The 23,850-nt window shown below is 47.0% G+C and overlaps 10 protein-coding genes across 10 annotated transcripts; 8 read left to right on the top strand and 2 right to left on the bottom strand.

The window, feature by feature from the left end:
- Positions 1–882: 882 nt before the first annotated feature.
- F9C07_6270 (uncharacterized protein) lies at positions 883–1,363 on the top strand (the record flags this gene model as incomplete). Its single annotated transcript, XM_041292870.1, has 2 exons — positions 883–1,119; positions 1,205–1,363. 2 exons carry the CDS (start codon positions 883–885, stop codon positions 1,361–1,363), a joined length of 396 nt encoding a protein of 131 aa, XP_041147629.1.
- A 234-nt stretch (positions 1,364–1,597) lies between these two features.
- F9C07_6271 (uncharacterized protein) lies at positions 1,598–2,158 on the top strand (the record flags this gene model as incomplete). The annotated part of the gene is made up of 2 exons (XM_041292869.1): positions 1,598–1,734; positions 1,804–2,158. 2 exons carry the CDS (start codon positions 1,598–1,600, stop codon positions 2,156–2,158), a joined length of 492 nt encoding a protein of 163 aa, XP_041147628.1.
- Positions 2,159–2,528: 370 nt separating this feature from the next.
- Positions 2,529–5,747, bottom strand: F9C07_1651564 (uncharacterized protein). Its single transcript, XM_041292862.2, has 7 exons — positions 4,496–5,747; positions 4,282–4,429; positions 4,143–4,227; positions 3,961–4,086; positions 3,551–3,900; positions 3,316–3,489; positions 2,529–3,249 (listed from the first exon to the last, which is right to left on the bottom strand). Exons 1-7 carry the CDS (start codon positions 4,742–4,744, stop codon positions 2,900–2,902), a joined length of 1,482 nt encoding a protein of 493 aa, XP_041147627.1. The 5' UTR covers positions 4,745–5,747; the 3' UTR covers positions 2,529–2,899.
- Positions 5,748–6,721: 974 nt separating this feature from the next.
- Positions 6,722–7,029, top strand: F9C07_6273 (uncharacterized protein; the record flags this gene model as incomplete). Its single annotated transcript, XM_071511446.1, has 2 exons — positions 6,722–6,803; positions 6,932–7,029. The coding sequence occupies 2 exons, from the start codon at positions 6,722–6,724 to the stop codon at positions 7,027–7,029; spliced, it is 180 nt and encodes a 59-aa protein (XP_071364407.1).
- F9C07_2163149 (uncharacterized protein) lies at positions 6,844–10,005 on the top strand. Its single transcript, XM_071509308.1, has 4 exons — positions 6,844–7,616; positions 7,672–7,691; positions 7,749–8,683; positions 8,757–10,005. Exons 1-4 carry the CDS (start codon positions 7,551–7,553, stop codon positions 8,795–8,797), a joined length of 1,062 nt encoding a protein of 353 aa, XP_071364406.1. The 5' UTR covers positions 6,844–7,550; the 3' UTR covers positions 8,798–10,005.
- Positions 9,958–11,492, top strand: F9C07_2203973 (S-adenosyl-L-methionine-dependent methyltransferase; the record flags this gene model as incomplete). The annotated part of the gene is made up of 9 exons (XM_071509575.1): positions 9,958–10,004; positions 10,188–10,289; positions 10,322–10,328; positions 10,403–10,432; positions 10,492–10,632; positions 10,734–10,749; positions 10,807–10,837; position 10,904; positions 11,031–11,492. 9 exons carry the CDS (start codon positions 9,958–9,960, stop codon positions 11,490–11,492), a joined length of 837 nt encoding a protein of 278 aa, XP_071364405.1.
- A 2,055-nt stretch (positions 11,493–13,547) lies between these two features.
- F9C07_2163129 (uncharacterized protein) lies at positions 13,548–17,041 on the top strand. The gene is made up of 5 exons (XM_041292868.2): positions 13,548–13,712; positions 13,785–15,084; positions 15,137–15,441; positions 15,501–15,825; positions 15,875–17,041. The coding sequence occupies exons 2-5, from the start codon at positions 14,884–14,886 to the stop codon at positions 16,307–16,309; spliced, it is 1,266 nt and encodes a 421-aa protein (XP_041147625.1). The 5' UTR covers positions 13,548–13,712; positions 13,785–14,883; the 3' UTR covers positions 16,310–17,041.
- A 941-nt stretch (positions 17,042–17,982) lies between these two features.
- On the top strand, positions 17,983–20,142 carry F9C07_1647934 (uncharacterized protein). Its single transcript, XM_071508283.1, has 3 exons — positions 17,983–18,081; positions 18,273–18,320; positions 18,375–20,142. The coding sequence occupies exon 3, from the start codon at positions 18,491–18,493 to the stop codon at positions 19,496–19,498; it is 1,008 nt and encodes a 335-aa protein (XP_071364404.1). The 5' UTR covers positions 17,983–18,081; positions 18,273–18,320; positions 18,375–18,490; the 3' UTR covers positions 19,499–20,142.
- Positions 20,143–20,516: 374 nt separating this feature from the next.
- F9C07_2284824 (aminotransferase class-III-domain-containing protein) lies at positions 20,517–22,728 on the top strand. The gene is made up of 4 exons (XM_041292867.2): positions 20,517–21,036; positions 21,099–21,134; positions 21,200–22,362; positions 22,420–22,728. Exons 1-4 carry the CDS (start codon positions 20,786–20,788, stop codon positions 22,464–22,466), a joined length of 1,497 nt encoding a protein of 498 aa, XP_041147624.1. The 5' UTR covers positions 20,517–20,785; the 3' UTR covers positions 22,467–22,728.
- Positions 22,458–23,603, bottom strand: F9C07_6277 (transcription elongation factor spt4). Its single transcript, XM_041286370.2, has 3 exons — positions 23,417–23,603; positions 23,138–23,335; positions 22,458–23,057 (listed from the first exon to the last, which is right to left on the bottom strand). The coding sequence occupies exons 1-3, from the start codon at positions 23,492–23,494 to the stop codon at positions 22,971–22,973; spliced, it is 363 nt and encodes a 120-aa protein (XP_041147623.1). The 5' UTR covers positions 23,495–23,603; the 3' UTR covers positions 22,458–22,970.
- Between the last annotated feature and the right edge of the window lie 247 nt (positions 23,604–23,850).

The raw sequence follows: 23,850 nt of genomic DNA, 5'->3' as shown, positions 1-23,850 counted from the left end.
GGAGTGAATATTGTCTGGTTTCCCAGAGGTGTCATAGTTCAGGTCTCGGGAACAGATCCGACAGGGCCTGCTTGATATGAGTGGGCACTCCTTGTCAATATTGGCTTAACAAACTTACTTTCCTTGTGTTGAGTCAATCAGCAACAGGGCACAGTTAGAGGTGCATACAAATACAAATCATACAGGTTCAGCCACCTTTGATGAAAAAAATAAGTTTGGTAGACAATGGATTGTAATATTAGTGATTCGCTTGAGAAGTTTGAAAATGAGGGAAGTTAGAATATACACTGTCGGCCATAATCCTACAGGAAGTGGCAAATGAAAGAGAGTGAGGAGAAACGGTGCCTTTGGCTGGTTGTGCTTTTCATTCAGTTGCGGCCTTTGAGCACAACAAACATTTTCCCTCCCGCATTGTTTTCTCGTCTAATCTTTTTCCTTACTATGTTTTAACTGTGCCCATATATTTTGGCTATTTTAATCCAGGTTTCTGTAAATGTCGTATCATGTTGGCTATATAGTAGGTTCCTCAACAGACTTCTTCAATCAAAAACACACTTTCAAGTTTACGGCACTCTCACTTATATCGGGCGATCGTTCGTCAGTGGTGCGATGAAAAAAGAAGAAAAAGAGAGAAAGAAACCGGAAAGACACAGCGAATGTGGAAGTGAAATTGGTGAGAAACAAAGAAGATAGATTTTAGTTACGCAGTAGTAGTATAAATAAAGTAAACAAACCGTTGGCTTTCCCCACATCCGCAATTTAACAACCACTGGCGCAACATTACACCAATTTAGCTACTAGAATACTTCTCTTTTAAGTTTTTCAACTGAAATTCTCATCTTCCTCAAATTAAAAATCTCAGTCCTAATTAAAACCTTATCAATGTCGAACCCATCGTCTCAACTATTTCGTCTCATCCAGAATACGGCCACGAAACACCGTCACCCCAAGCAAATCTCGAACAAGTACAGTCTACAAATCTCCTGCAACGTCAAGCCCAACGCGTCTGCAAATCGCGAAGGTATCATAGCCGTTGGCCCCGAGAAAGTGGACGTTTGCGTGGCTGCAGTCCCACGAGACGGCGAAGCCAACGCGGCCGTATCACGAGTGTTTGCTCAGGTACTGATCTCTCGCCCTTTCATTCTTAATAATTAGAAACTATTCTTAGATGTGATCAGCATAGTTATCTAACTGCGAAAACCAGATCCTCAAAGTCCCCAAATCTACGGTGGACGTCATTCGCGGTTTGAAGTCGCGCGACAAGACACTTTGTGTTTCTGATTTGGAGATTGGGTCCGAAGGTGAAGAGAAATTTATACAGCAAGTGCGCCAAAAGCTGGAGGAAGCGGTAATCAAGAAATAACAGCACCCTCCATTTATTGAGCTCTTCAATAGGCGGATCATCGACCTGATCATGGTGATCCGCTTCGATAACTGTGGGACACCGGCGTGACATCACGGGAATTCTCCGAACTTTTTTTTTCTTTGTTAACGCCGATCTTTATTCGCTTTACACACCATCCGCACAGATTATGCTCAAGTAGCCGCCTTTTTATAAGAAATACCTAATCATCAACAAAGGAATCCGAAAGTCAGAATGTCTTCCACCAATCCCGAAACCACTTCCTCTAAACGAAAAGCCCCCGATGATCGCGTCGCGTCTAAAGCAGCTGCGACCCAAGCGATCCACTTCACTGCGCGCAACCCGCCATGGACCTATCTCAAGCTACAGCTGTATGTCGTCTATAACTGCTCACATGCAAGCAGTGAACCCTACTAATACACAATGTCTATATGCTACAGAATCCACCAACCAGGCACATCGACTGCCGTCCAATCTCAGCCCCTCGACCCGCTCACAGCTCGAACACACATCAATTCTGCGCTTTCACAATTTCTCGGCCTGTCAGGCACAGCCATCTCAATTGACATCCTAAAAATCCTCCCTGAAGCTCCACAACCAAAGCCCACGGATAAATTTATCTGGCTGCGTGTCCCGCGCCAAGATGCCCCTGCTGTCGTTGCAGCGGTGAGCTCCTGGATCGGAGGAGGTACTGGCGGTGGCTCGGTGGGTAGTGTGGCGTGGAGGGTCTGTGCTAAAGGAAATTATTTGGGAGCTTTGACTCAGGGGTCTGGGGAAGATTTGTTCGCTCCATGATCTGTGATACAGGGGAACTGTGCGTCTTAGTGGTATCTCGGCTTATATCGGAGAAACAAGAATGGCGTGGACTAGGCCCGTTTTTCAGGGTCGGATATTCTCCTTCGACATGAATATGCGATCGTATACAGCACTCACACGCGGAACCACGAGAAGTCGGGACGATGGTTAGTCCCTATAAACGAGCTTCACCGCAATGATGAGGTGGAGAACTAGCATCCCGTCTCGGGTCGGAAAACAATCGGAGGATTATCACAAGGCCCAGCTGACTGAAGGAATGGCTGAGTAATGACCAAGCGCGGAGCACCAACTATATTTCCGGGCGGTATAGCAAAACCTGGTTGTCAGTCGCGCCCTCGTGATTTCGGGTGCACTTCTTACAATAGCTCTTGTAAGAAAACCTATGAGACGCACTGCAGCAAAGGGAACCTCTTGCTCAAACCCAAACAATCCAGTCGTTTCAATATAAACAGTCTAATGTATAAATCCATCATGTACATCTGCGCACCAAGTAGCGATTATCCCAAGCCAACATATTCACAACGAATGACATGAATGTAAATGGCAGTAACGAGTGGAGTACTCCCTGTCCTCAAGCAACAGAAACACCGAAACGCGCATGCTCAAAAAGGAAACCCAATGCCGGCGCTGATAGTAACTTTTGAACGATTCCTTTCATTCCCTTGTTTTTCTTTTTCTTTTTCAAGTCTAAGTTTTAACTCTTGACGCGTAGTCATCCATCTAGACCGTTTGTTTACTGCTCATGCTTCCAACAACGGTCGACTCATCCGATCCCAAGGCAGAAGAAGGGGAGTTGGCTATCACCTTCGTTCTAAGTGCAGCTCTGATCTCCTCGACGCTTCGGTCCTTCCAGTCATTGTAGCCGTCCATGCTAAGTGGATACAAAACCAAGTTGTCGTCACGAACGGTGAAATCATCGACACGGGGCGCCGGAGTAGCGGTGATGATATCCAGTTCCAAGGCAATCTGCCGACAGTAGGTATCCAGAGGAAGATCGTTGACGTCCTGACCGAAGGGATTCTCGATTTCGCTGCCGATAGTGGCGAGACCGAGAATGATGTATGCGGCGACTGGATTTGTTAGTTAGATTTAACATAATCTTTCAGAGGTCAGAGGGGCAGGGCATGGATTCTTACTAATTGAACCTGGGATGGTCACCCATGTGAGGGTGTTGTAGAGTTGGAAGGGTAGAGACATGACGTAGATCCAGGCGATTTGCGCGATGGCGATGCTGTACGCTGTCGGGAGAGGGGTGTCAAGGACGCGCTCAGTTCCCGTGACGACTTCGTTCAGGGTAGCGAGGCCGTTGACTAGAATTCAAGTTAGTATCTATTGTTACTATAGCATCGCAAATACCCGGGTGGCACATACTGGCTTGTGCTTGATGCAAACTGATGTTGAGGGTGTCGTTCGCAATACATCTGTCGATATAAGCCGACAAATGGTTAAGAATCTCCAGAGGAAGATGACCCAGTGGCTTCTTGGATCGTTTGACGAGCTTCCGGGGGTTCGATTCGGCAAAGGAGACACCCAGGTATTCTCCTGTCGATTTCCAGAGTGACTTCCGCTGAGGCTGGAGGCGCTGACGGTCATGCGCATCTTTGGCGAAGGTGTCCAGGTAGCCGACCAGGCCCGCAAGATCATCATAAGCGATATCCGGTTCGAAACGGAGTTTGTGTTTGAGCGCGACAGCGAAAGCTAGGATAAGGTTCATTGCGGTTCTAGTATTGTCAGAAAAGATGGTATATAGCTGAGGCCGTTTACACCTGATGCCAACGTACAGTTTTTGCAGGAGATCCTCCTTTCCCAACTCTCCTTCACGTTCCTTTGTGTTGACCCAGATCGTGCGAGCCAGATTACGCGAGGTCTGGATCAGCAGCGACCAGTATTTGCGGCCGTCAGCCCATCTACATGATTTAGTTAGAAATCATCAAGGCACAAAATTCAATAGCAGTCGGCTTACCGTTCGTAAGCCGTCGAACTCCGGAAAGATAATGCCAAACCGACGACGAAACCAGTAACTGTGAGCAGAATGTTGTTGATCCCCACTAAACGTTGATCAGCCGGACGCAATCTTTAATGGGGTCACCAGTTATACTAACGAGGGTGTACGAATTTCGAGAGTAGTGTGATCAGAGTGGCCCACGCCGCAACAAAAGACAGAGGCAGGATCATCTTGGGCAGCACACTGCCATGCATTCGGAGGAAGGTGGGCCATTTCGAATGCTTGTCCAAGTCACGGGGGCCATGCTGCCGGTGGAAATTGGTTAGGTCATTGTTTACGTCTCGTAGATAAATATAGACTCAGTCACATACGAAGTACCGATCGATTTCGCTAGAGTTCCGTCGGTCAAGCATAAATTGGGAATCTCGGGTACTGGCGAGGTTTTCTAGAAAGGTTGGGCGTGGTGTGATACGACGAGCTGGTGACGACTCTCGTTCCGGGAGAGCTCCTTGGTCATGGTGAACAGCATGAGAACGAATGTCGGCTTGAACTGGGGCAGGACCCTCTCCAGCTTGTGCCGGCACATCTGCAGCGGCAGATGGTGAACTGTGTCCCTCCATCGGGGTTTCGGGAGGATGCAAATGGATTAGGAGTAAGGGACCAACGAGGGTATGGATGTAAGCGCTATACAGACACTAATAGAACAGGAGAAAGAAACGTGTGTATAAAACAGAGTGAAAGAGGGTGATCAAACCCTTTTTCAAAGGATAATAAATGAAATTGCCAGACTAACACTGAAAAAAGGAGTGAACTAAGGAATTAGCGATAGACAAAAAGATGGAGAAGAAACAAGATCGAACTAAACGAATGGGTCCGCCGGGGTTATATCTACAGTACAGTCTCCAGCATTAACCTTAAGAGGGGTCCCGATTTTCTAGACTCCCCTGGACACCAAGCGAACATTATTTCTCCGACTCGCAGACAGCGCCAGTGCTAAGAATAAAGAAAATAGCCGTGGAAAAGGATTAGGCCTCGGGGAGAGCTAGTGCCATGGAGGGCGTAGTGCGTAAGTGCATGAATAACTTCTCGTGTCTTTGATGGACGGACGTGTATAAAGTGGAGCTTTTGACGTGAAGAGCCGGATGATATGACAGCCAATGGAATGGGGACATGGCTTGGGTCCAGGCCTCCTGTTTCACTATCTTCGCAACGGCGAGGACTGCGCCACGCCCCGAGACGTCGCACGGGAGTATCCGCTCTCGACAGGACGCTCCATTCATTCGCTGCGTCCCTTTGCCTTGGAGGTTTGGAGGCTTCTGGACCGTCGGAGGCGGCAAGTCAAATTTAATTCTCCATCCACTTGCCCTCGACTTGAAACACGGCTCAGGGCCCCTTCTTTCTCTGCCGCGTAGGATGGCGAGTTTTTGAACAACGCATCTTCAAAAATAAAAAGAGAGGGGGAAAAAAAAGTATATAGGATCGTGCAGTGTACCCGGCTGATTTCTTCAGTATCCTTCCTCGAGGGAAGGAAGGCTACCAGTACTCCGGTCCAAAACTACTAAAAGTAACCGGTTCCCCAGCATGACAGTTGCTAGTCCACTCTGGACACTCTCTTTGACATGCCCCACCTCGTGCGTATTAGACATCACATGACATCGGTTTCAGCAAGCTGAAAATTGAACATAGCTTCTGAATTGTTCGAAACCAGGCCATCTATGCTCTTGAACGAATGTAAGATAGTGTATACTACTAGTACTGTGTACACTCTATGCTATCCATCGACCTCCAGTCTCTTCACTTAATTTGTTTTGAGTTCAAGTTGGGTAGAGATTTGCTCAAAATAGCATAGTCCGATATCAGACGAGTCAGCACTCGGCTCATTGGGCAACTCCCGCCGCACTAGTAGTTAGTGATCAGGCCCACGGGGTGCCTGAAAAGTTCCAAGTTAAATGTTGCCCTTCTCCAAGCGATCGCGCTACGAACAAATCCTCTACACCGGATCGCTTTGGAACACTTACATCGAATATATGCCTATTCAATATTGGTAAAAGTCCAATAAAATCATACCTCATGGAGATCCGGAGTACAAATACCGTCTTACTATTAACTGGCGTGGGAAGCGAAATGTGATTTCGTCGATGCACAGCGCAGGATTCTGCGAATAAGGGGCTAGTGACTTCTGATATCTTAAAATAAACATAAAGTTATGTGTCTTACAAGTTGCTGCTCTTCCAAGTTTCAAGGCACGCCAAGGTTAGCACGCCTCATGAACACGAGCTTCTATTGCCGACTAGCGAATTGTTTTTCTGCAGAAACCCAAGTAATTGTTTACTTTTCCTTCCCAGAACGGGAGCTAGCTAAGGACTGCTTTTTGCTCAGTATTGAGCAAATGTGAAACGGCAGATATTTAGATATCTTGAGCGGGAAAACTGCCTGAATTCCGAATAAGATGCTTGAATGGGAGAAATCGCTTGGGAACAACAGCGCTAGGCCCGTTTAGGCAGCCTCAACACATAATAGACCCGACCCTAGGCCTTGTGCCCCCTGAATCCAACCCGATCTCCTACTTCGGTAATATCCCGATATCCTTGGTGGTTATGTTGCTCTCGGTGGCTGCGTCTACTGCACTAAATGGCTGGTTCATTGCGCCCATTGGCTTTGTATTTACTAAATGGCCCAGTAAAGAAATATATAACAACTATTTTAATATTTGATGGTACTAAAATATATTATGCATAACAAAAGTTACATTCAAAAATTATAGAAAAAGGTAGTCGATTCGGGTACTAAAAGGCTTTGGTTATAAGGTATTGGTTCAGTCATTCAGCACTACGTGGTCCAACATTGGTATATCAAAGTCCCCAGTAGCAAGGTTACAATTATCTTGACGAAGCTCTGGCTTTAGGTAAAAGCAGTGTACAGCGTACCGCTCCATAGCGTTGAAATAAGCGATACGCACACTGATTGTTCCCAGACTACCGAGGTTCCTAGCTGCGTAGGTCCTGGGGATCCAGGGAGGGTGTTCAGGCTCAAGCTCATGTAGTAGTAAAAGGCAGGCGAACTAAGGTGTGATCGTACAGCCTAGGTGATTCGGTATTTTGGCCGACAGGCGATAATCATCAACGTAGTGAAAAAAATCAAGGCATAGGGCGAGGGCTTCATATTAAAAACCTTCATGTAAGCGTTTCAGACAAGCGTGTGGCTATGTCCTAGAGCTAGACACTTTACCGCCTTATAGTATTCACTAATGCGCTTAGCAGGGTCAGTAGTTATAGACAGGTCCTTTGGCCGCTACATTTGTTCACTGGCACCGATGCGTTCATTATTCTCTCTACATTAAATCCACTAATAGCAAGATATAGATCCATACGAAAAGCTATTGATAGGACGATATACGGCCTGTACCTTGGGAGGTGGTTACTTTACATGGTTTACTGGGCAATCAACCTGGTCCTGATCTTGACCAATGTTGATTTAGGCAGCCTCAAGTTTGTACGTTCGTCCCGCTACCCAAGATTTCTGGATTCGAAATTGACCTTCATCACAGGTAGGAAAACGTCTCGGCTGGTATTTTAGCCCTCGCACTGTGCCTACTCCTTCAGAGCTCATAGCTAATAGACCTAGGGTCGCTCTTGCAAACCTCCTTCTCCTCGTTTTTCTCACTCTCCGCAATACTCCACTTGCTCCCTTAAGCGGACGATCGTACGAAAAGCTACGCCCCCTACACAAGACGGCCGGGTATACAACCATTGGATTAATGTTCCTCCATGCCATAGTTTACTTGTCTGCTTGGTCACAGTCCGGCAGTCTTCACAAAATGCAGGAAATCGATAATGCCGCTGGTGCCGTAGCAGGGGTAGCTATGTTTGTTTTAGGTCTACCCACTATAGGGTGGTTTGTTCGAAAATCCTACGAAGTGATTTACATTCTTATCTTCATTGTGCTCTGGGGTGAATTAGGGCTCACCTCGACAGTCTTCTACATGGTGCATGTCCTCATGTTTATCCTCATCATGATCATGGTGGGAATGCACCGACCCAAAATATCCACTCACTCGCTCGTGATTGTCATTTTCACATCTTGTATGTGGTTCTCAGATCGACTGCTACGACTGGCCAAAATTTGCTGGTTTTCAGTCGGAAACCACGCAACGGTCACTGCCTTGCTGGGAGATACAGTGCACGTTAGACTTACGCGCAATGTCTCCTGTCGTCCCGGGTCTCATGTGTTCTTGTGGTTGCCTTCTATCCGTTTGTTTGAGACTCACCCATTTACTATGGTCTCCTCGAGCCCTCCTGAGTTTGTTATCCGGGCATATGATGGTTTCACCCGTGATCCCTATTATCTCGCTCATAAGAAGCAAGGTCAATTACTCAGGTGCTCTATGGATGGGGAATACGGACAGGTCCCGAATTTCGTGGAATTTGACAAGGTAGTTTTCGTTGCAGGAGGTAGCGGTGCCAGCTTTACATTTGCCATTGCTCTCGGTTTACTTGACACGTTGGCTGCTCGTAATACTTCAAAGCAGATAGAGTTCCTCTGGGCAATCAGAAGTCTGGGTAGGTGTATCTACATCTAGCATAAATTTATCCTAGCTCTGTTGAGAAAAGTCAACTGACCCTTTATCCCTAGAGTCACTCGAGTGGTTTGAACCACAACTTGCCAAGCTTTAGGAAAGCCCATGTGTCAATATTTCCATCTATGTCACCCGAGATGCGACGTCGAGCGGGGTATCAATTGTTTCATCGACGCCAGTACCTGACAAATCTCCAAGCCTAACCAACGCTTTGCCCAGTGTCGGCGATATTGAGAGAGTAGGAGTTTATGTGGTGAGCGTGGACTACCCAGGTACAGCGGCATAGCCTCAATACTCTTTTCCTCGGTTAAATCTACATTGGCGTATTTTTAACTCCTTGCTAGGATAGAACAACTTAGCTACTTATGGCTCCGTGATCTCATATACTCTGCACTGAATCTGTGACATGCTAGGACATAGGTTGATGCTATAACAGCCCTTTGATTCGATAACTATCTCACAGATTCTTATATCTCCCGGACCACATGCAACGATTCATCTTTGTGTCCCCTCTCTGTTGCCCCTCAGAAAAGTAGAATGGCTTTCCTCTGGCGCTTAGCCACGAATAGGGATAGTAGATTGGCAAGATTGTTCAAGAATCGCAGCGTTTATACATTCTCGAAGGGTTTCCAAAAGACACTTAGCCTACATAGAAACTGTTAATGTTGATCAGTACTTTTGGCCTAAGGCTTCCCATACTAGTACTTTAATCCTGGTAGTTATTACCAGGCACCTACCAATAAAATTCAAGGAATCCACGTCCCACGACGCAAAAGGTATAGTGGATGTATAGAATCGATATAATAAAGACCTTAATGGTACTCTACTATTACAATTTGATGCGTAGCCGTTAGGAAGTTTCAAATTTCATATACTTTCCAAAAGGCCGATCACTTTGAACCGTGACAACCACGACGGCAGAGTTATACGTACTTTACTTTTGGAACTCCAGTATATGCATTTGAACTATTTGCTACTCTCAGATACCGTCAAACATAATGCTTCTGTGCGGGTGCATTAGCGTCGTTCACATATCATGCCATTAAAGGTAAAAAGTGCCGCCTACTTCCCAGTAGCTATAATAGCTACATTATACAGCAACGCTTTGCTTTGTCCATTATTAGCTATTATATTAGCTATTCCTAAAAATGCCCAGATGAGGGGTGCTGTGAGTAGCCGTCCTCGGTCAGTGAATTTAAACCACAGTTGGCACCTACTTTCAAATTGCACTTCGTCCTGTTCGTAGACCCGAGGATCATGGCTGAGCAATTTCAGGTCACTACTGACCCGGAAATGAACCAGACGTATGTTTCCTGACTTGCTCTCTGGATATATATCTACAGTCCAATGCTCAAGCTTATCACGATTAGGATGTGCATTACCATGATAGCGATTCTGCTTGTAATGACTCGTAACTTATCTTCAAGTTCAGCATGGAATCCTCACAGTATCAGCTGACGCGCCCTATCTAGCCTTGAATCCGAAAGTTACCGGACATCGATAACATCGAGTGTCTTGAATTACAAGTACGGCCCCTATAATCGCTGCTTCTCTTCCCTCGACATCCCGTTGCCATCGTATGGCGAATTGTATAGTTAGGCTAACTTTCTAGGTAAATCAGGGATGAGGTAGGCATTGCTAGAATCTTTCGTCCGAAGGTCGCATCGCATAACAGCTACTCTTGTAGAACGGCCGAAGATAGCATGCGTATCGCGAAGGCGAGTATGCTCTGGTATGTTCTGTCCCCTTGATACCTTGTGTCTGGTTAGACGGCCTAATACATGTCTATAGCCAAATGATGAAGAGGAGCAGGAACGGATGGACCTACTCCATCATATCTACAGTCTAATTCTCGATGGGGAGATCCACATTGCCCCGATCAAAACCCCACAAAGAGTCTTGGATATTGGTACGGGCACAGGAATTTGGGCTGTCGATTTTGCAGAGTACGACACCAATTTATTCGAGTTGTCCCTTCTTGCATCATTCTATCCTTCCCCATGCTGAACTTGTTTTTCGCTCGTCAATATCAGTCCTCAGAAGTTATAGGTATGTGATATAGCTTTTGTATTTTCGCTTACCTTGGGCTAATATCTTATACTGCAGGCAATGACCTCAGCCCTATACAGCCGAGATGGTGAGCCACGTCCGAGTTGAAATGTCAATGTTGGAACCTCTCTCTCATTTTTCATGTGATTCGCAGGGTCCCTCCAAACTACCAATTTGAAATCGATGATTTTGAATCGGAATGATCGTACGCCCATCCTTTTGATTACATCTATGGTCGGGAACTTGCTGGATCTATACACGACTTCCCTCGTCTATGCAAGCAAGCGTTCGCTCATCTGCATCCCGGTGGATTCTTCGAGATACAAAGCTTTACTGTCGATATTTTTTCCGATGATGGTTCGATCGAAAAAGCACCTTACACAGAACAGGTCGTCTCTCTTGTGCAAGAGGCGAGTGCCAAGTTTGGTAAACCTATGGACAACTTGGATACATGGCCCGCCGCTATGAAAGAGGCCGGCTTCACAGATGTAGTTTGCAAGATTGTGAAAGCGCCTTCAAGTCCGTGGGCCAAGGATCCGAAGCAAATGGAGATTGGCAGATTTTTCCAGGCTCATCAAGTCCATAGTGTTCCGGCATATACCAATGTTTTGCTATCGAAAGTTCTGGGTTGGAGCAAAACGGAGATTGATATCTTGAATATGCACGTGCTGCGGGAGTCGAAGAATCTGGAAGTGCACCAGTATGGGAAACTGTATCTCATCTATGGGCGGAAACCACTGTAGCGTTTCCCTTTCTCACTATTTAACCTTCTCTTCTGTTGCTTTTTCTGTGTCTAAACGTTTCGCTTATGTCGATGGTTGCTCGGCTTGATGGAGAAGTCTCTCCATATGCAGTTGTATAGTGCTGAAAATTATATCAATGTGTTCGTCTCGTTCTGCCTCTCGTCTTAAGTCAGAGGACACGATGTTTTCTCTCCTGTATGACACTTGATAAATTAAGAAAGGCATCATTCCGGTAAGCGCTGATTGAGACTGAAGTACCCTAACTATAGTCCTCCAAGCACCAGTCCTTAAACTCTTGAGGTCGTCTCCGTTGGCATGAGTACCAACCAATTGGTGTTGCAGTTAGAAAACACCACTAGGTCGGGTCATTGGAGGTCTTTCTCTATTGGCTCCATTCACTACAACAGACCAATAGGTTCTTCAGCTGCCTGCCAAGACACTGCAGCATGATCTACCGTACAATAATGACTACGAGGCCAATATACGTAATTTCACACAAGTTAAAAAAAAGGCAACACAGATTATTATGAGGCATTTTTCTTTCTTTCGTTCTTTCTTTCCTTCATTGCACTAAGACAGAATATTCGGCAAAGACCAATCTTGACGATCCCAAGACTACGTAAGTCAAGATACCCACTTCGACAGCCCAACAAGCTTTCAACTGTACTCTTGTAACTTGTTTTTGAAACTTGTCTACTTTGAATAGTGAATATGGGATAATCGGCCAAAACCCATTCAGGGACTGTACCTGTCCTGTTGAAACAAAGCTGGTACTTGAGCTTTATCAAAAATGGCTCATATCTTCGGCAGATAACACCGGAATGTGCCCATCTCTGAGCACACAATTTTACTGATAGACCTGCGAAGATCAGACCAGCATTAGCATTTCGAGACGACGGCTTCCTTTTCCATGGTTGAGATCACTTTTTCCACAGAGTAGCTTGGGCAACTCCTAAGTATTCCTTCTTTTTCATACGATAATGTAATATCCCATGACTTAAAAATAGGATAGGTACTCGCAATAGAGCAAATCCGGTTCATCTCAGGTTATAGAAACCACAAGCCACAGATGATTCTTTCGACTGATTCGGATGATTAACAAGAACGATGGGGGAAGTCGTCGGGTCCACTTATGATCTGCCGGCACGCTCCCAGAGCTTCCTGGGATAGACCCTGCCCAGTTTTGACCCGACCATAGAGATATCCACCCGACATGATCGACCCTGAAGGATTCTTCTCTCAAAAAGAAGCCTTTGTTGATGGCTTGGATGTCGAATCAGCCTCTCATAGTGGGTACTACCAGAAGCAAAAGTGGCGACTATCAAATATTTCCACTAGGTGCGTATAGGACAGTGATGTCATGACCCAACGGTCAAAACTCGGACTCAAATATGAGGTTTCCTCGATAGCCGGGATATCCACCTAAGTAGTGTAGCTCTCTCTTCGGCTGAACGGAGTGAACTTACTGAAGCTGTAACCTTAACCTTGTTGTTATTTCTGCAATGCGGTGCTTAACGCTCAGAGGTTAGTCTAGGGCGGATAAGTTGGATTGACAGGTGAAGGTCAAGGTCTCTATCTCTCTCTCTTTTTCATTCTTTCATTTTTATTATTTACTTATTTTAATATTTTTGCCTCATTTTTTGGGCTGAAGGAAAATAGTCTTGTAGGACATAGCCCTACCAGTTAGATGCTCATTGTTGCGGCCCTCGGTTAAGTATGCAGTTGAGGTACGTGGTCAAACTTTGGTCCATACGACAGCCGAGACCATCAGGTACTCCGTACAGATATCTACATGCGTATATCGAGTACGGGGCCATTTATAGTTTTGTATGGTCAGTGATATTTGAGTCAAGGGGCCGAGGAAATAACAAGCTAAATGACTAGCGGAGGCTTGCCTCGGGAAACACATGCAAAACACCGGACCGTTGCCTTTTGAGTTCATGAGAAGTCAATTCCAAGGGTTGCGATGGTACTGTGGAAGGTACTAGTATCAACCCGACCATGGTCACATCCTTCTTTCTTTTTCTTTCTTTTTTCTGCTTTCCTCGAGTTTTGTCTTGTGTTCTCTTCCCTTATAATTTCCTCATAGTTAGTAATTCCCTTTGGTTGCTCTTAGGTCCAGGCTCAGGTGGTCTGCTACCTAAATCGTGTTAGTTCCATCCACATATTGCCACAAATTAGAGTGACCTTGTAAGGGTGCGCGGGGTTGTTCCGTCGATAGTACGTAAGACAAACGAGAAATACCTCGACCTTGACTGCCGACTTCGCTACCCAGATCTGCTAACCTTTCAGCGGCTCCACCGTGTCCATACCTTAGTGACCATTGGGGTATAGCACAGTAGGACACGGACTTGAAACTAGTGGTGGACTAACTGCTTAAAACCATAACAGTGACTATTATAATACTACTACTCTAACACGAGAAAGGCATAATAGATTGTTGGTGCACTGACCGTGGAAAAGGTAATGTAACGCGATTGGTAGCCAGCCTCGTGTCCACGGGACTTGGCAATTTCTTAAGTGAACTCGCAGCTGCGAGGGCCACTAATTGGTCCCTGTCTTCCAGGGGACACGTCGGTCGGCTTAATATCCTCGAATCAGCGACGTTACGCCGGCAAACTGTCACTTATCCCAGGCACTGGAATTTCTTTTAACTTTTTGGATTCGGTGGCTCTGGCCAGGGGTCCAGACGTTGCTGCAACCATTAATGGTCCACCATTAGATCGGCCACAACCCACGGTGGAGCAGAACGTGAACGATGGGTCACGGACCTGCCTATCACCACCCTTCAATGAACGTGAAACCCCGGTAGCATTCGGATTTGCTTCTGTTTTTGCGATCGCGTGGCAGCACACTGGCCAGGGGAGGGGCAGTCCGGCATTCCTCGAAACCCCATCGTGTGCCTGCTTTTGAGCCTACTGCAGTGAATGCAGTGACTCTTGACCGGGGTTGGCCATGGGGAATTATAAAAGGCCAAAATGCTAGCCCACAAATACCACGAGCCCTGTCCCTGGTTCTCAGAAAGACATTATTGATCGGCGTCCCTGGTCCCAGAGAGACAGGGATTGGTCTTCTCGCCAATTAGGCTGTCGTACTCTTGCTGGTCTCGATCCAAAGTGGGCGCGCCCTACTTGTGAGACACTGATCGTAGAGTATATCATCTTGCCAGTCTGCCCATGTCGGTATTTCACTTCGATCTATCCATCTCCTCTCGCTCCTTACAACCCTTGACACGACGTTGACACCCGAATGATGGCCTATACGATCCTTACCACTCGACTGGGGTGCTAATGGCAATGGACATATTTGACTGAATAACAAAATCATCTACTGTACAACGACACGACTACTATCGTCAACGAATTGCGGTTCTCCGGACTAAACGCGAAACATGAAGCTTCCCCCAGCCGATGTGTTGGCGACATGGCCAACACCGAATTATATTGACCCTACCACCCGTGGGGATTCTGTCCTTGTCGTGACCATCGTCTTTTCCGCCATAGCTTTTGTCATCACTTGCCTCAGACTTTATACTCGCATCAAGATAACATGCAGCCCCGGCATCGACGACATTCTTATCGTAGTCGCGCTAGTATGTTACAACAGAAACATGGCATCCCTAGCTGGTTCTAACATGTTTCTAGGCTTTTACGATTGCGATGTGCGTGGTCATTTGCTTAGCCACTGAACGACATGGATGCAACCGACATATATGGGACGTCCCCTTAGAATGGCTTCCAACTGCCTCCAAATTCAACCTCCTCTTTCAAATCCTCTTTTCCCTATCATCCAGCATCACGAAGCTCGCGCTGTTATGGTTTTGCAAACGACTACTCGGAGCCGGTAGCAAGGGCCTCTATACCACATACAATATAGTGTTGATCGGGGCAATGGTCTTGGTGGCACTGCTGTGTATTATCTTTTTGTTTGTATGCATTTTCCAATGCAGGTATGTCTACGTACTCCTATTTTCTTCTTCTTGCTTCTCACCCTATGCCAATTTTCCAGCCCGATTCATGCCTACTGGGACTTTCAGCCTACATACCCTCATCACTGTCTAAATGACGGGGCCGTTGTATTCGCCGCTAGTGTCGTCAATATCTTTACCGACTTCATATCCACGGTCATCCCGATGCCGTTGATCTGGAATCTTAAACTCCCGGCCCGGCAGCGAATTGCTGTGATGTCCATTTTTAGCCTTGGAATCGTGGTCAATGTTGCCGGCACCGTTCGGACAGTCTATGTTTATAAGAGTATGATCGCCTCATACGACATGACTTGGTTCGGCTGGCCGGTCTTTCTCGCTGCATCAATAGAGATCAATTTGGGATTGGTATGTCTAGCAAAATTCCTTGCGGCAAACGTTTTCTAATATTCATTAGATCTGTGCCTCTGCGCCTGCATTAAGGCCTCTCGTTGCATTCTTCTTGCCACGGCTACTCCAGTCCACTCAGAGATACGCATCTGGGTATGGTCAAAGCCGTCCTCAGAAGTTATGGTCGTCGGTCAACCCGTCTAGGCACTCTACCAAACCCTCGAGGGGCCGATCACATCATCCTGATACTGATAGCCAGCTGGAACGATTTGAGGTCTACCGGACGGTTGAGATGGAAACTTGGACCGAATCCCGGAACCTAAGCGATCCAACCGGTAATACTCATAGCATGCCATCTAATCATGCCCGTGTCACAACGCCCAATCAAGACTTTGATCTTAAGTGTGACAGTGCGGTATACACGTCGCCTGGCAGCGAGAAGTCTTCCTTATCTCTTACCCGGCAAACCAGCTCGCCATTCAAAGACAAGCATTCCATATGACATTCCTTCAACCTCTCCTACCATTATCATGTTCCAACAAGCATTGACTGCTGATTTACGATCTTTGAGCTCGATCACTCTTACGAAACCACATATTACTTCTTGTACATAAAAAAACTACATGTATTAGTACATATGATACACTACAGTTGTCCCACCGGACAATCCAAATAAAAGAAATAATAATGAGAGTGAGAATGCACTCGATCAGTGTATACTTCCACCCTCCCTACGTAAAAGCACACAGGGAGGTTCCACCACAAAGCCCTCGTGAAAGAAATCCCGCCATCCCCACCATCTCCACATCTCCGAAATATATCCGTTAGTATCGACGGCGAAGTGGCATGATTTCTCTTTAACATGTCAGTATTATTACTAAAAGCTTAAGGATGGACGCAGGTCCATTCACTAAGCTGCCTATTAGATTACGTGCATATCTAGTCGTATAGATCCCTGTCCGCCCAGACTCCGGGAGGCGACCTCGGCCGTTTTTAGCGAATCGTGGTAGACTAGTATTTCCGGCCTCCGTCGGCCGGCAATCTCCGTGGAATACGAAGCCCTAAGGGAGACTACTAGCGCTGGGTGGAGATGTATCAGGTTAGTAGGGGCCTTGCGCAGATCTCTGTAGGACCTAGATTGCCAAGAAGTCTATTAGTCTAATACCCCTCCATAATGGTGGGGAGTTACTGATATTTGATATATCGTTGTTGTCAGGGATATGACCGCTGTGGGATGTCATGATTGTGGTATCCCTATCGCTGTTCATAGCAATTGTGTACTGTTAGCAATGTACTTGTGTTTCGTCGTTATCCTGGATTTGCTTCTCGAGCACTAAGCCGTGCTTACTACTAATCCTTGCAGCTGCAGCTGCACCGTTGATTGCTCTCCCTTCTTCTGTGCTCTTAGAGGCTAGTTTATTACTAGTAACTTGATACTTAGGTGCGATTGTGGAGTCACTAATCCCTGCTTTTACTACCACCTTCCGAATGATACTTAAGCCCGTCGTATCTCTAAAGCACGTACTTTTTTCTCTTTTCATCGGTGAAATACCCTAAGCATATGTACTATACCTCTCTCTTAGTCCCATTGAACTTGCTAACTAATATAGAAATATACTGAGATCCACACAATACATTAGCGTCTTGACCAATTCGGAAAGACAGCACACGAGTCAGCAGAGCAGGTGAGAAGACTAAACAAGGTATATTCGTCTTTTCAAGGCCTGGTCGAGAATTGGCAGTAATATATGAGTTGTAATCCCCCTATCTGAATAGAAGACTCCTTTCCCTTCCTTGATTTTCATACTAGGTACATATATTAATTGTCTCAGCTGCAACCAGTCACCGTATGATCGAAACATACCTCTCGGTAACTCGATGCTATCTTGACGCACAGTAAACACACCGTCATTGAAGCCTCACCATAGCATCACGGATAGATCCGTTCATCATCGTCAGGTTTCGCCATGACAGATTTAGAGGCAGATTACCTGCGAAACAGCTTATCACATCTGTAATCAGTGCTCATTGTTTAGAAAAGGGGTATTATAGACGGCTTCGATTGAGTATTGCCTTTGGTGTTTACTCAAGACCAAGTCTATTCATGTTCTAGACTTCCAGTGTGAATCAGACTAATCTATCCGGTCCATATTTCATGCATGTCAACAATCCGATCTCGACAATAACAGCTACAACCATACTTGGGTATCACTCGACAAAGATTGGTGTGGTAGTACTCATCTGTCGACCGCCAGCTTCTCCAAGCTACGAAATGTAAATTTGCCTGAGTTGAACTGTCAGTGTCTGATCAATCATACACCTTATAAAAAACAATCAGCAATAGTCCCCACGTCCCTACTAATGTGGTGAAAGTAGCATATTATTATGATTAGTTCCATACTAGCGGGGTCCCAGTTACCATAGCCCCCCTTCTGATAACATTATAGTAGAGCTAATTCTCGAAGCTCAACTTCATGCTAGGTGCCCCAGCAGGAATTACAAGCATCACCATTGTCAGTCGCATTGCTACCATTCTTCCTTCATTCTTACTGACGAGGCTTGCAAAGAAAGCAATTTGCATGCCACTATCGCTCATTACGCACTCTCTAGTCGCAGTCATGCCCTTACGCTTCAGCAAAAGTCGTCATGATTACCATAACATGTCTTCACAATTTGCAAAGAGATGAGTCACAGAGACAGTGTTTTACTGTTAAAACCACAGAAGGAGAGTCTCCATCCAGCTTCCTCCAGCTTACAAACAACGCACAATACTAACCACCAAACAACCGACCGTATAGCAACTAGATACCGTGCTTCTAACCTAATGGCACAAGCATCCACTCCAACAGAGGATATACCTCTGGAATATTTTCCAGAACCCACCGAGGAAGACGAACATCCATGGTATTCTGCATTTCGCTTAGCTCTCGACAAGCCACTCCTCAGAATCTGGGATTCCCACTCGACGGTCAAGCCAACATCAAAAAACCGCCTTTATTCAAGAGATCAAATCAAAAGACTAGACACTTTCGAGGCCCGGGCAATATCGTTATCAATCCACGCCCACAATTCCCGGGCTCCCACACCGTTCATCTCATTCACTACATCCGCAGGAGCTGCACGGAGACTTGCCCAAAAAAGGCCCCGGAAGAGAGGCTCTCAGACGCTTACGGTTATCAATCCCAGGGTCCGAAGGGCTAAGGGTCGATACCTTCTTAGTACGGTTGATGAAATGTGCTACTACAGGGTAAGGAAGCCATACCGGACGTTCTATCGGGACTATCAAGATGAATTCCTCTGCCTTTGGGTGGTTGGAGAAGAAGAGATTGTTGGACATTGGAAATGGGACAAGCTCATTGAGGAGAAGGGTTGGTACCAGGCCACCATCCTGCCTGCGTTTAGAAAGCATGATGAAAGATTTACGGCACATCTCTCGCCAATCTCTCTATCAGTTTCAGTGGAAGTCTGTTCCGATACATCTTCGAGTGCTGAGATGATATCAAGAGGGCAGACCAAAGGATGGGAAGAAGGCAACTCCCTTGATTCAGAAATCTCTCCTGATCAGCATCAGGACTTGTCGAGTGAGGGATATAGCGGGTCATTAGAGGATTATAGTGATCCGGGCGACAGCTACTACGAGAATGAGGCTAACTCAATCGGTTTCTTGCTCAACGCTTCCGAGGAGGATTAGCTGGTGCTCAAGCTGTGGTTGAATGTATCTAGTTTTTGAGTAACTACTATTGGCTTGGTTGTTTGATATATCTTACTACGAGGCTAGGCCAGCCGCCGATATTTGCTTTCAATCCAGGCGAAACTTGCTGCAATTTTCTGAAAGCTTATATAGCGTCTATATAACAAATGATATTATATCAACCGACTTGATATCCGGAGGGGAAGCTTAGGTAGTACTTTATTACACCATGATCTCGTAGAGAGGGATCGAAGTTATTGTACTTATGTACAGGCTCCCATAGCCAATATAGGATTGTTTTTTTGTGTCCTATGTTGAGTTAGCAATTGTTTTTGCAAGTGATTCATCCATCAATGACGTTGTACTGTCTTCAAGAAGAGTGCGTGTCTTTTCTTAGCCATTGAAGTGTGACAAGGAAAACATGAGTTAACTGTGACGTCTATCATATATATTTTCTCGAAAGCAACGCAATATGCGCAACATGTTCAGATGAGATTAGCATGCATATAGCACCATGATCTATGATCTTATAGTTGACTCGAGATCCCAAGTCGGGGATATGTAGAGACTCTTGAACATTTACGCCAATCCATTTACCTAGAGAGTGAAGCCGTAGATCTTCTGTGATCACGCGGGAGTGGCAGTCCTTATCGCACATTGATAAACGTGACGTCTTATCGCTTATCGGATTTGGGGAAGACTTAAAAGAGCTTCTATTCTGGGAGGGAATTGAGACCATTGACACACTCCTATAATAATGACAAACAACAATTGATGTTTAGAATCTTTGACTAAGATTATTTGCAATAGATTCCGGCGAAGACCTTCTTCATTGGGACAACTATTTGGCCAGAGGTGATTAGCCAGAGCATTTCCCTCTGAGTCCTTACTTCGCTGTTATCGCCGACGGCGGTGGTCGAACGCGTTCTGATTGGTTCAACTCGCCGACGATAGCTCCCCCCGGCCGCGGGGCAGCTCAACAGAGAGCTCCAAATTCGCCGGCATTCCGCTCAAGACCTAGAATTCTTGGTGATATAAGACTAGCTGGTCGCCGCAATTCCCCTTGTTCCTTTGTATTCTACTCAGTTTCCAAAATATACCCCTGGCGGATTCAATTGCCTCGAGACTCGTGCTTGATTGAGCTGTGATCAAAGCAATCGAGCTCTTATCTACCTTATCACCGTCTCCCCACATCTGCTGCCAGGAGTTCTTCTTCTCCCCAACTCACGCAGCGGGAGAATCGCCACACCTCTGTACACCCTCATTTCTCATAATAAATCAATCATAATGGCCTCCATTGCTCGCTCCAGCTTCAGATTGCGCTCGGTGACGCGCGTGCCGACTGCCCGCACCATCAGCACCACCCCGCACCTTCGCGCGGCGGCGAAGCCCTTCTTTGCTGATGAGCCCGCTGGTCCCAAGTTGGCCACCGCCATCCCGGGCCCTAAGAACAAGGCTGCCACAGCTGAATTGGACAAGGTCTTTGACGTGCGAAGCTTGAACATGCTCACTGATTATTCCAAGTCTATTGGTAACTAGTATGTCACTCGCTTGGTGGTAACGCATGCTTGCCGTAGCAATTGCTAACAATGTGCGCTAGTATTGCTGATCTCGATGGAAATGTCCTCCTGGATGTGTAAGTTCTACTTTAATTGTCATCTCCTCCGTATCCCCTACCTTATGGCTGATGTCCGTCGCTAGCTACGCTCAGATTGCTTCTATCCCTGTTGGCTACAACAACCCCCATCTCACCAAAGTCGCTCAATCGCCCGAGATGACTACCTCTTTGATCAACCGACCAGCCCTGGGCAACTTCCCCTCTGCTGACTGGGCTGACATCTTGAACACTGGTATCCTCAAGGTCGCCCCCAAGGGCCTGAACCAGGTCTTCACCGCCATGGCCGGATCTGACGCCAACGAGACTGCCTACAAAGCCGCTTTCATGTACTACCGTCAGTTGCAGCGTGGAGGTCCCGAGAAGGAGTTCACTGAGGAGGAACTGCAGACTACCATGAACAACCAGTCTCCAGGCTCCCCACAGCTGTCTATCATGTCCTTCAAGTCTGCTTTCCACGGCCGTCTCTTTGGCAGTCTGTCCACCACCCGCAGTAAGCCCATCCACAAGCTCGACATCCCTGCCTTCGACTGGCCCCAGGCGCCTTTCCCCTCCCTCAAGTACCCACTTGAAGAGCATGCTCAGGAGAACGCCCAGGAGGAACAGCGCTGCCTCCAGGAGACCGAGCGTTTGATCAAGGAATGGCACAACCCTGTCGCCGCCGTCGTTGTCGAGCCCATCCAGTCCGAGGGTGGAGACAACCACGCCTCTCCTGCCTTCTTCCGCGGCCTGCGCGAGATCACCAAGCGTAACAACGTTCTCTTCATCGTCGATGAGGTGCAGACCGGTGTTGGAGCTACAGGCAAGTTCTGGGCCCACGACCACTGGAACCTCGAGACCCCTCCCGACATGGTGACCTTCTCGAAGAAGGCCCAGACCGCCGGTTACTACTACGGTAACCCCGCCCTGCGTCCCAACAAGCCTTACCGTCAGTTCAACACCTGGATGGGTGACCCCGCTCGTGCCCTCATCTTCCGTGGTATCATTGAGGAGATCGAGCGCCTGAACCTCGTCGAGCACACCGCCAAGACCGGTGAATACCTGTACTCTGGTCTCCAGCGCCTTGCTGAGAAGTACCCCGAGCATCTGCAGAACCTCCGTGGTAAGGGCCAGGGAACCTTCATTGCCTGGGATACCCCCAAGCGTGACGAGTTCCTCGGCAAGGCCAAGGGCGTCGGTGTCAACATTGGTGGAAGCGGAGTCAGCGCCGTTCGCCTCCGGCCCATGCTGATCTTCCAGCAGCACCATGGTAAGTCAAATTCTACCCTAGCTCAAACGTGTCGAACCGGTGCTAACGTCTCTGCAGCTGATATCCTCCTGGAGAGCATTGAGAAGATTATCAAGCAGCTGTAAGGAACTTGGGTTGCATGATTATCATTTTCCATTAAATTTGCATCTCTTTCTGTTTCCCTGAATTGGCAGAGTCCGGCGTTCATTGTTGGTTTGGGTGGGTCTCTCCGTGTCTGATTGGCACGCTATCTACGAGTTATGTCTTTTGAAGCTGTTAGCACACTATATATATATCTATAGCAAACGGCAATCTAATGCCGTCCCAAGGTGCATCGATTCTGCATGTTGGGTATCGAACAAAATCCAACTGTTTATCTTCAAAAATGAGTTCTCAAGTAGTGCTGAGTGACAAAAGAAAGGGGACAACTCCAGCATAATAACAAAGCAGCCCATACCCAAAGACGTATATCGAACGTAAACCGAAATCCCTAACTCCCAAGTGCGTGCAACGGGAAGGAACAGCCCGCTATGAAATCCCCGACAACAGAACCATCCCACCCTTTCTAGCCAGGAGACCTGGGAAAAATTGTAATAAGGCGCGCCTCGAACCACAGAAAAAAACACCGATCAGGTTTCCTCCTCACCAGTGCTACCATCGCGAGGAATATACTTCACACCCGAATCCTCCAAGCTCGAAATAATCTCATCGGGGAGCTACATAGTAAACAAACCACCACGTCAGTCCCAAATCTGGCCAAGAGATAGCATAGGATCATAATCCAGATAAAACCTACCGATCCAGTCACCTTAACGGCATATGTTCCCGGCACGTAACTGTCCAGTCGCTGCCAGCGAGCTACCCAGCTGGTGTTGGGGTCACGGAGGGTAACCAATCCTTCAAAGACTTGGGAGGTGCATTCTTGGATGGCGTCGTTGTTGCCACGGAGGCCGAGGACGTTATCGCAGTTGGGGCAGCCTTCGCGCATGAATTTCTATTGTGAAGAATGTGTCAGTTTATCGGGGGCGGGTTCTTTTTGTTTGGTTATGCAGTCTTGGTCCTGATTGGAACGTACGCTGTGCAGTTGGACGAGGGAGCAGACCATGCAGGCGCGAAGAGTGCGCTGCTGGCTGGGTGCGACGTAGAAAGACATGTGCTGGGCCGGTTGAGATGGGTGGGATTTCGGTATGGGGAGTGATTAAATTGCGACGACGGACCTCGTTGCTGAGAGGCGTTCGACGGGGGCGCGAGGCGAAAGAACCGGAGTGGCTTTGTGGCAGAGGAATGAAGAGAGATTGGAGTTAATTGAGTTAATGGATTGATTTGATGTCGGAACGGAAATGCCAAGACCGGCGACTGGAGGATCTTCGGGATTCAATTCCAAAAAAGTAATCCAGCCAGTGATAAGAAAATAGATTCAAGGGTCCGGATTCCTGCAGAAATTCCGCATTCTTTCCTCAGGAACATTTATCCGTTCGATTTGAATCTGTTTCCTTCCGTCGAAGCTTC

Source organism: Aspergillus flavus, chromosome 5, assembly GCF_009017415.1.
Source record: "Aspergillus flavus chromosome 5, complete sequence".
Taxonomy (NCBI): domain Eukaryota; kingdom Fungi; phylum Ascomycota; class Eurotiomycetes; order Eurotiales; family Aspergillaceae; genus Aspergillus; species Aspergillus flavus.
Note: the sequence above shows the minus strand (reverse complement) of the source record. Positions and strands in the feature narration are given on the sequence as shown.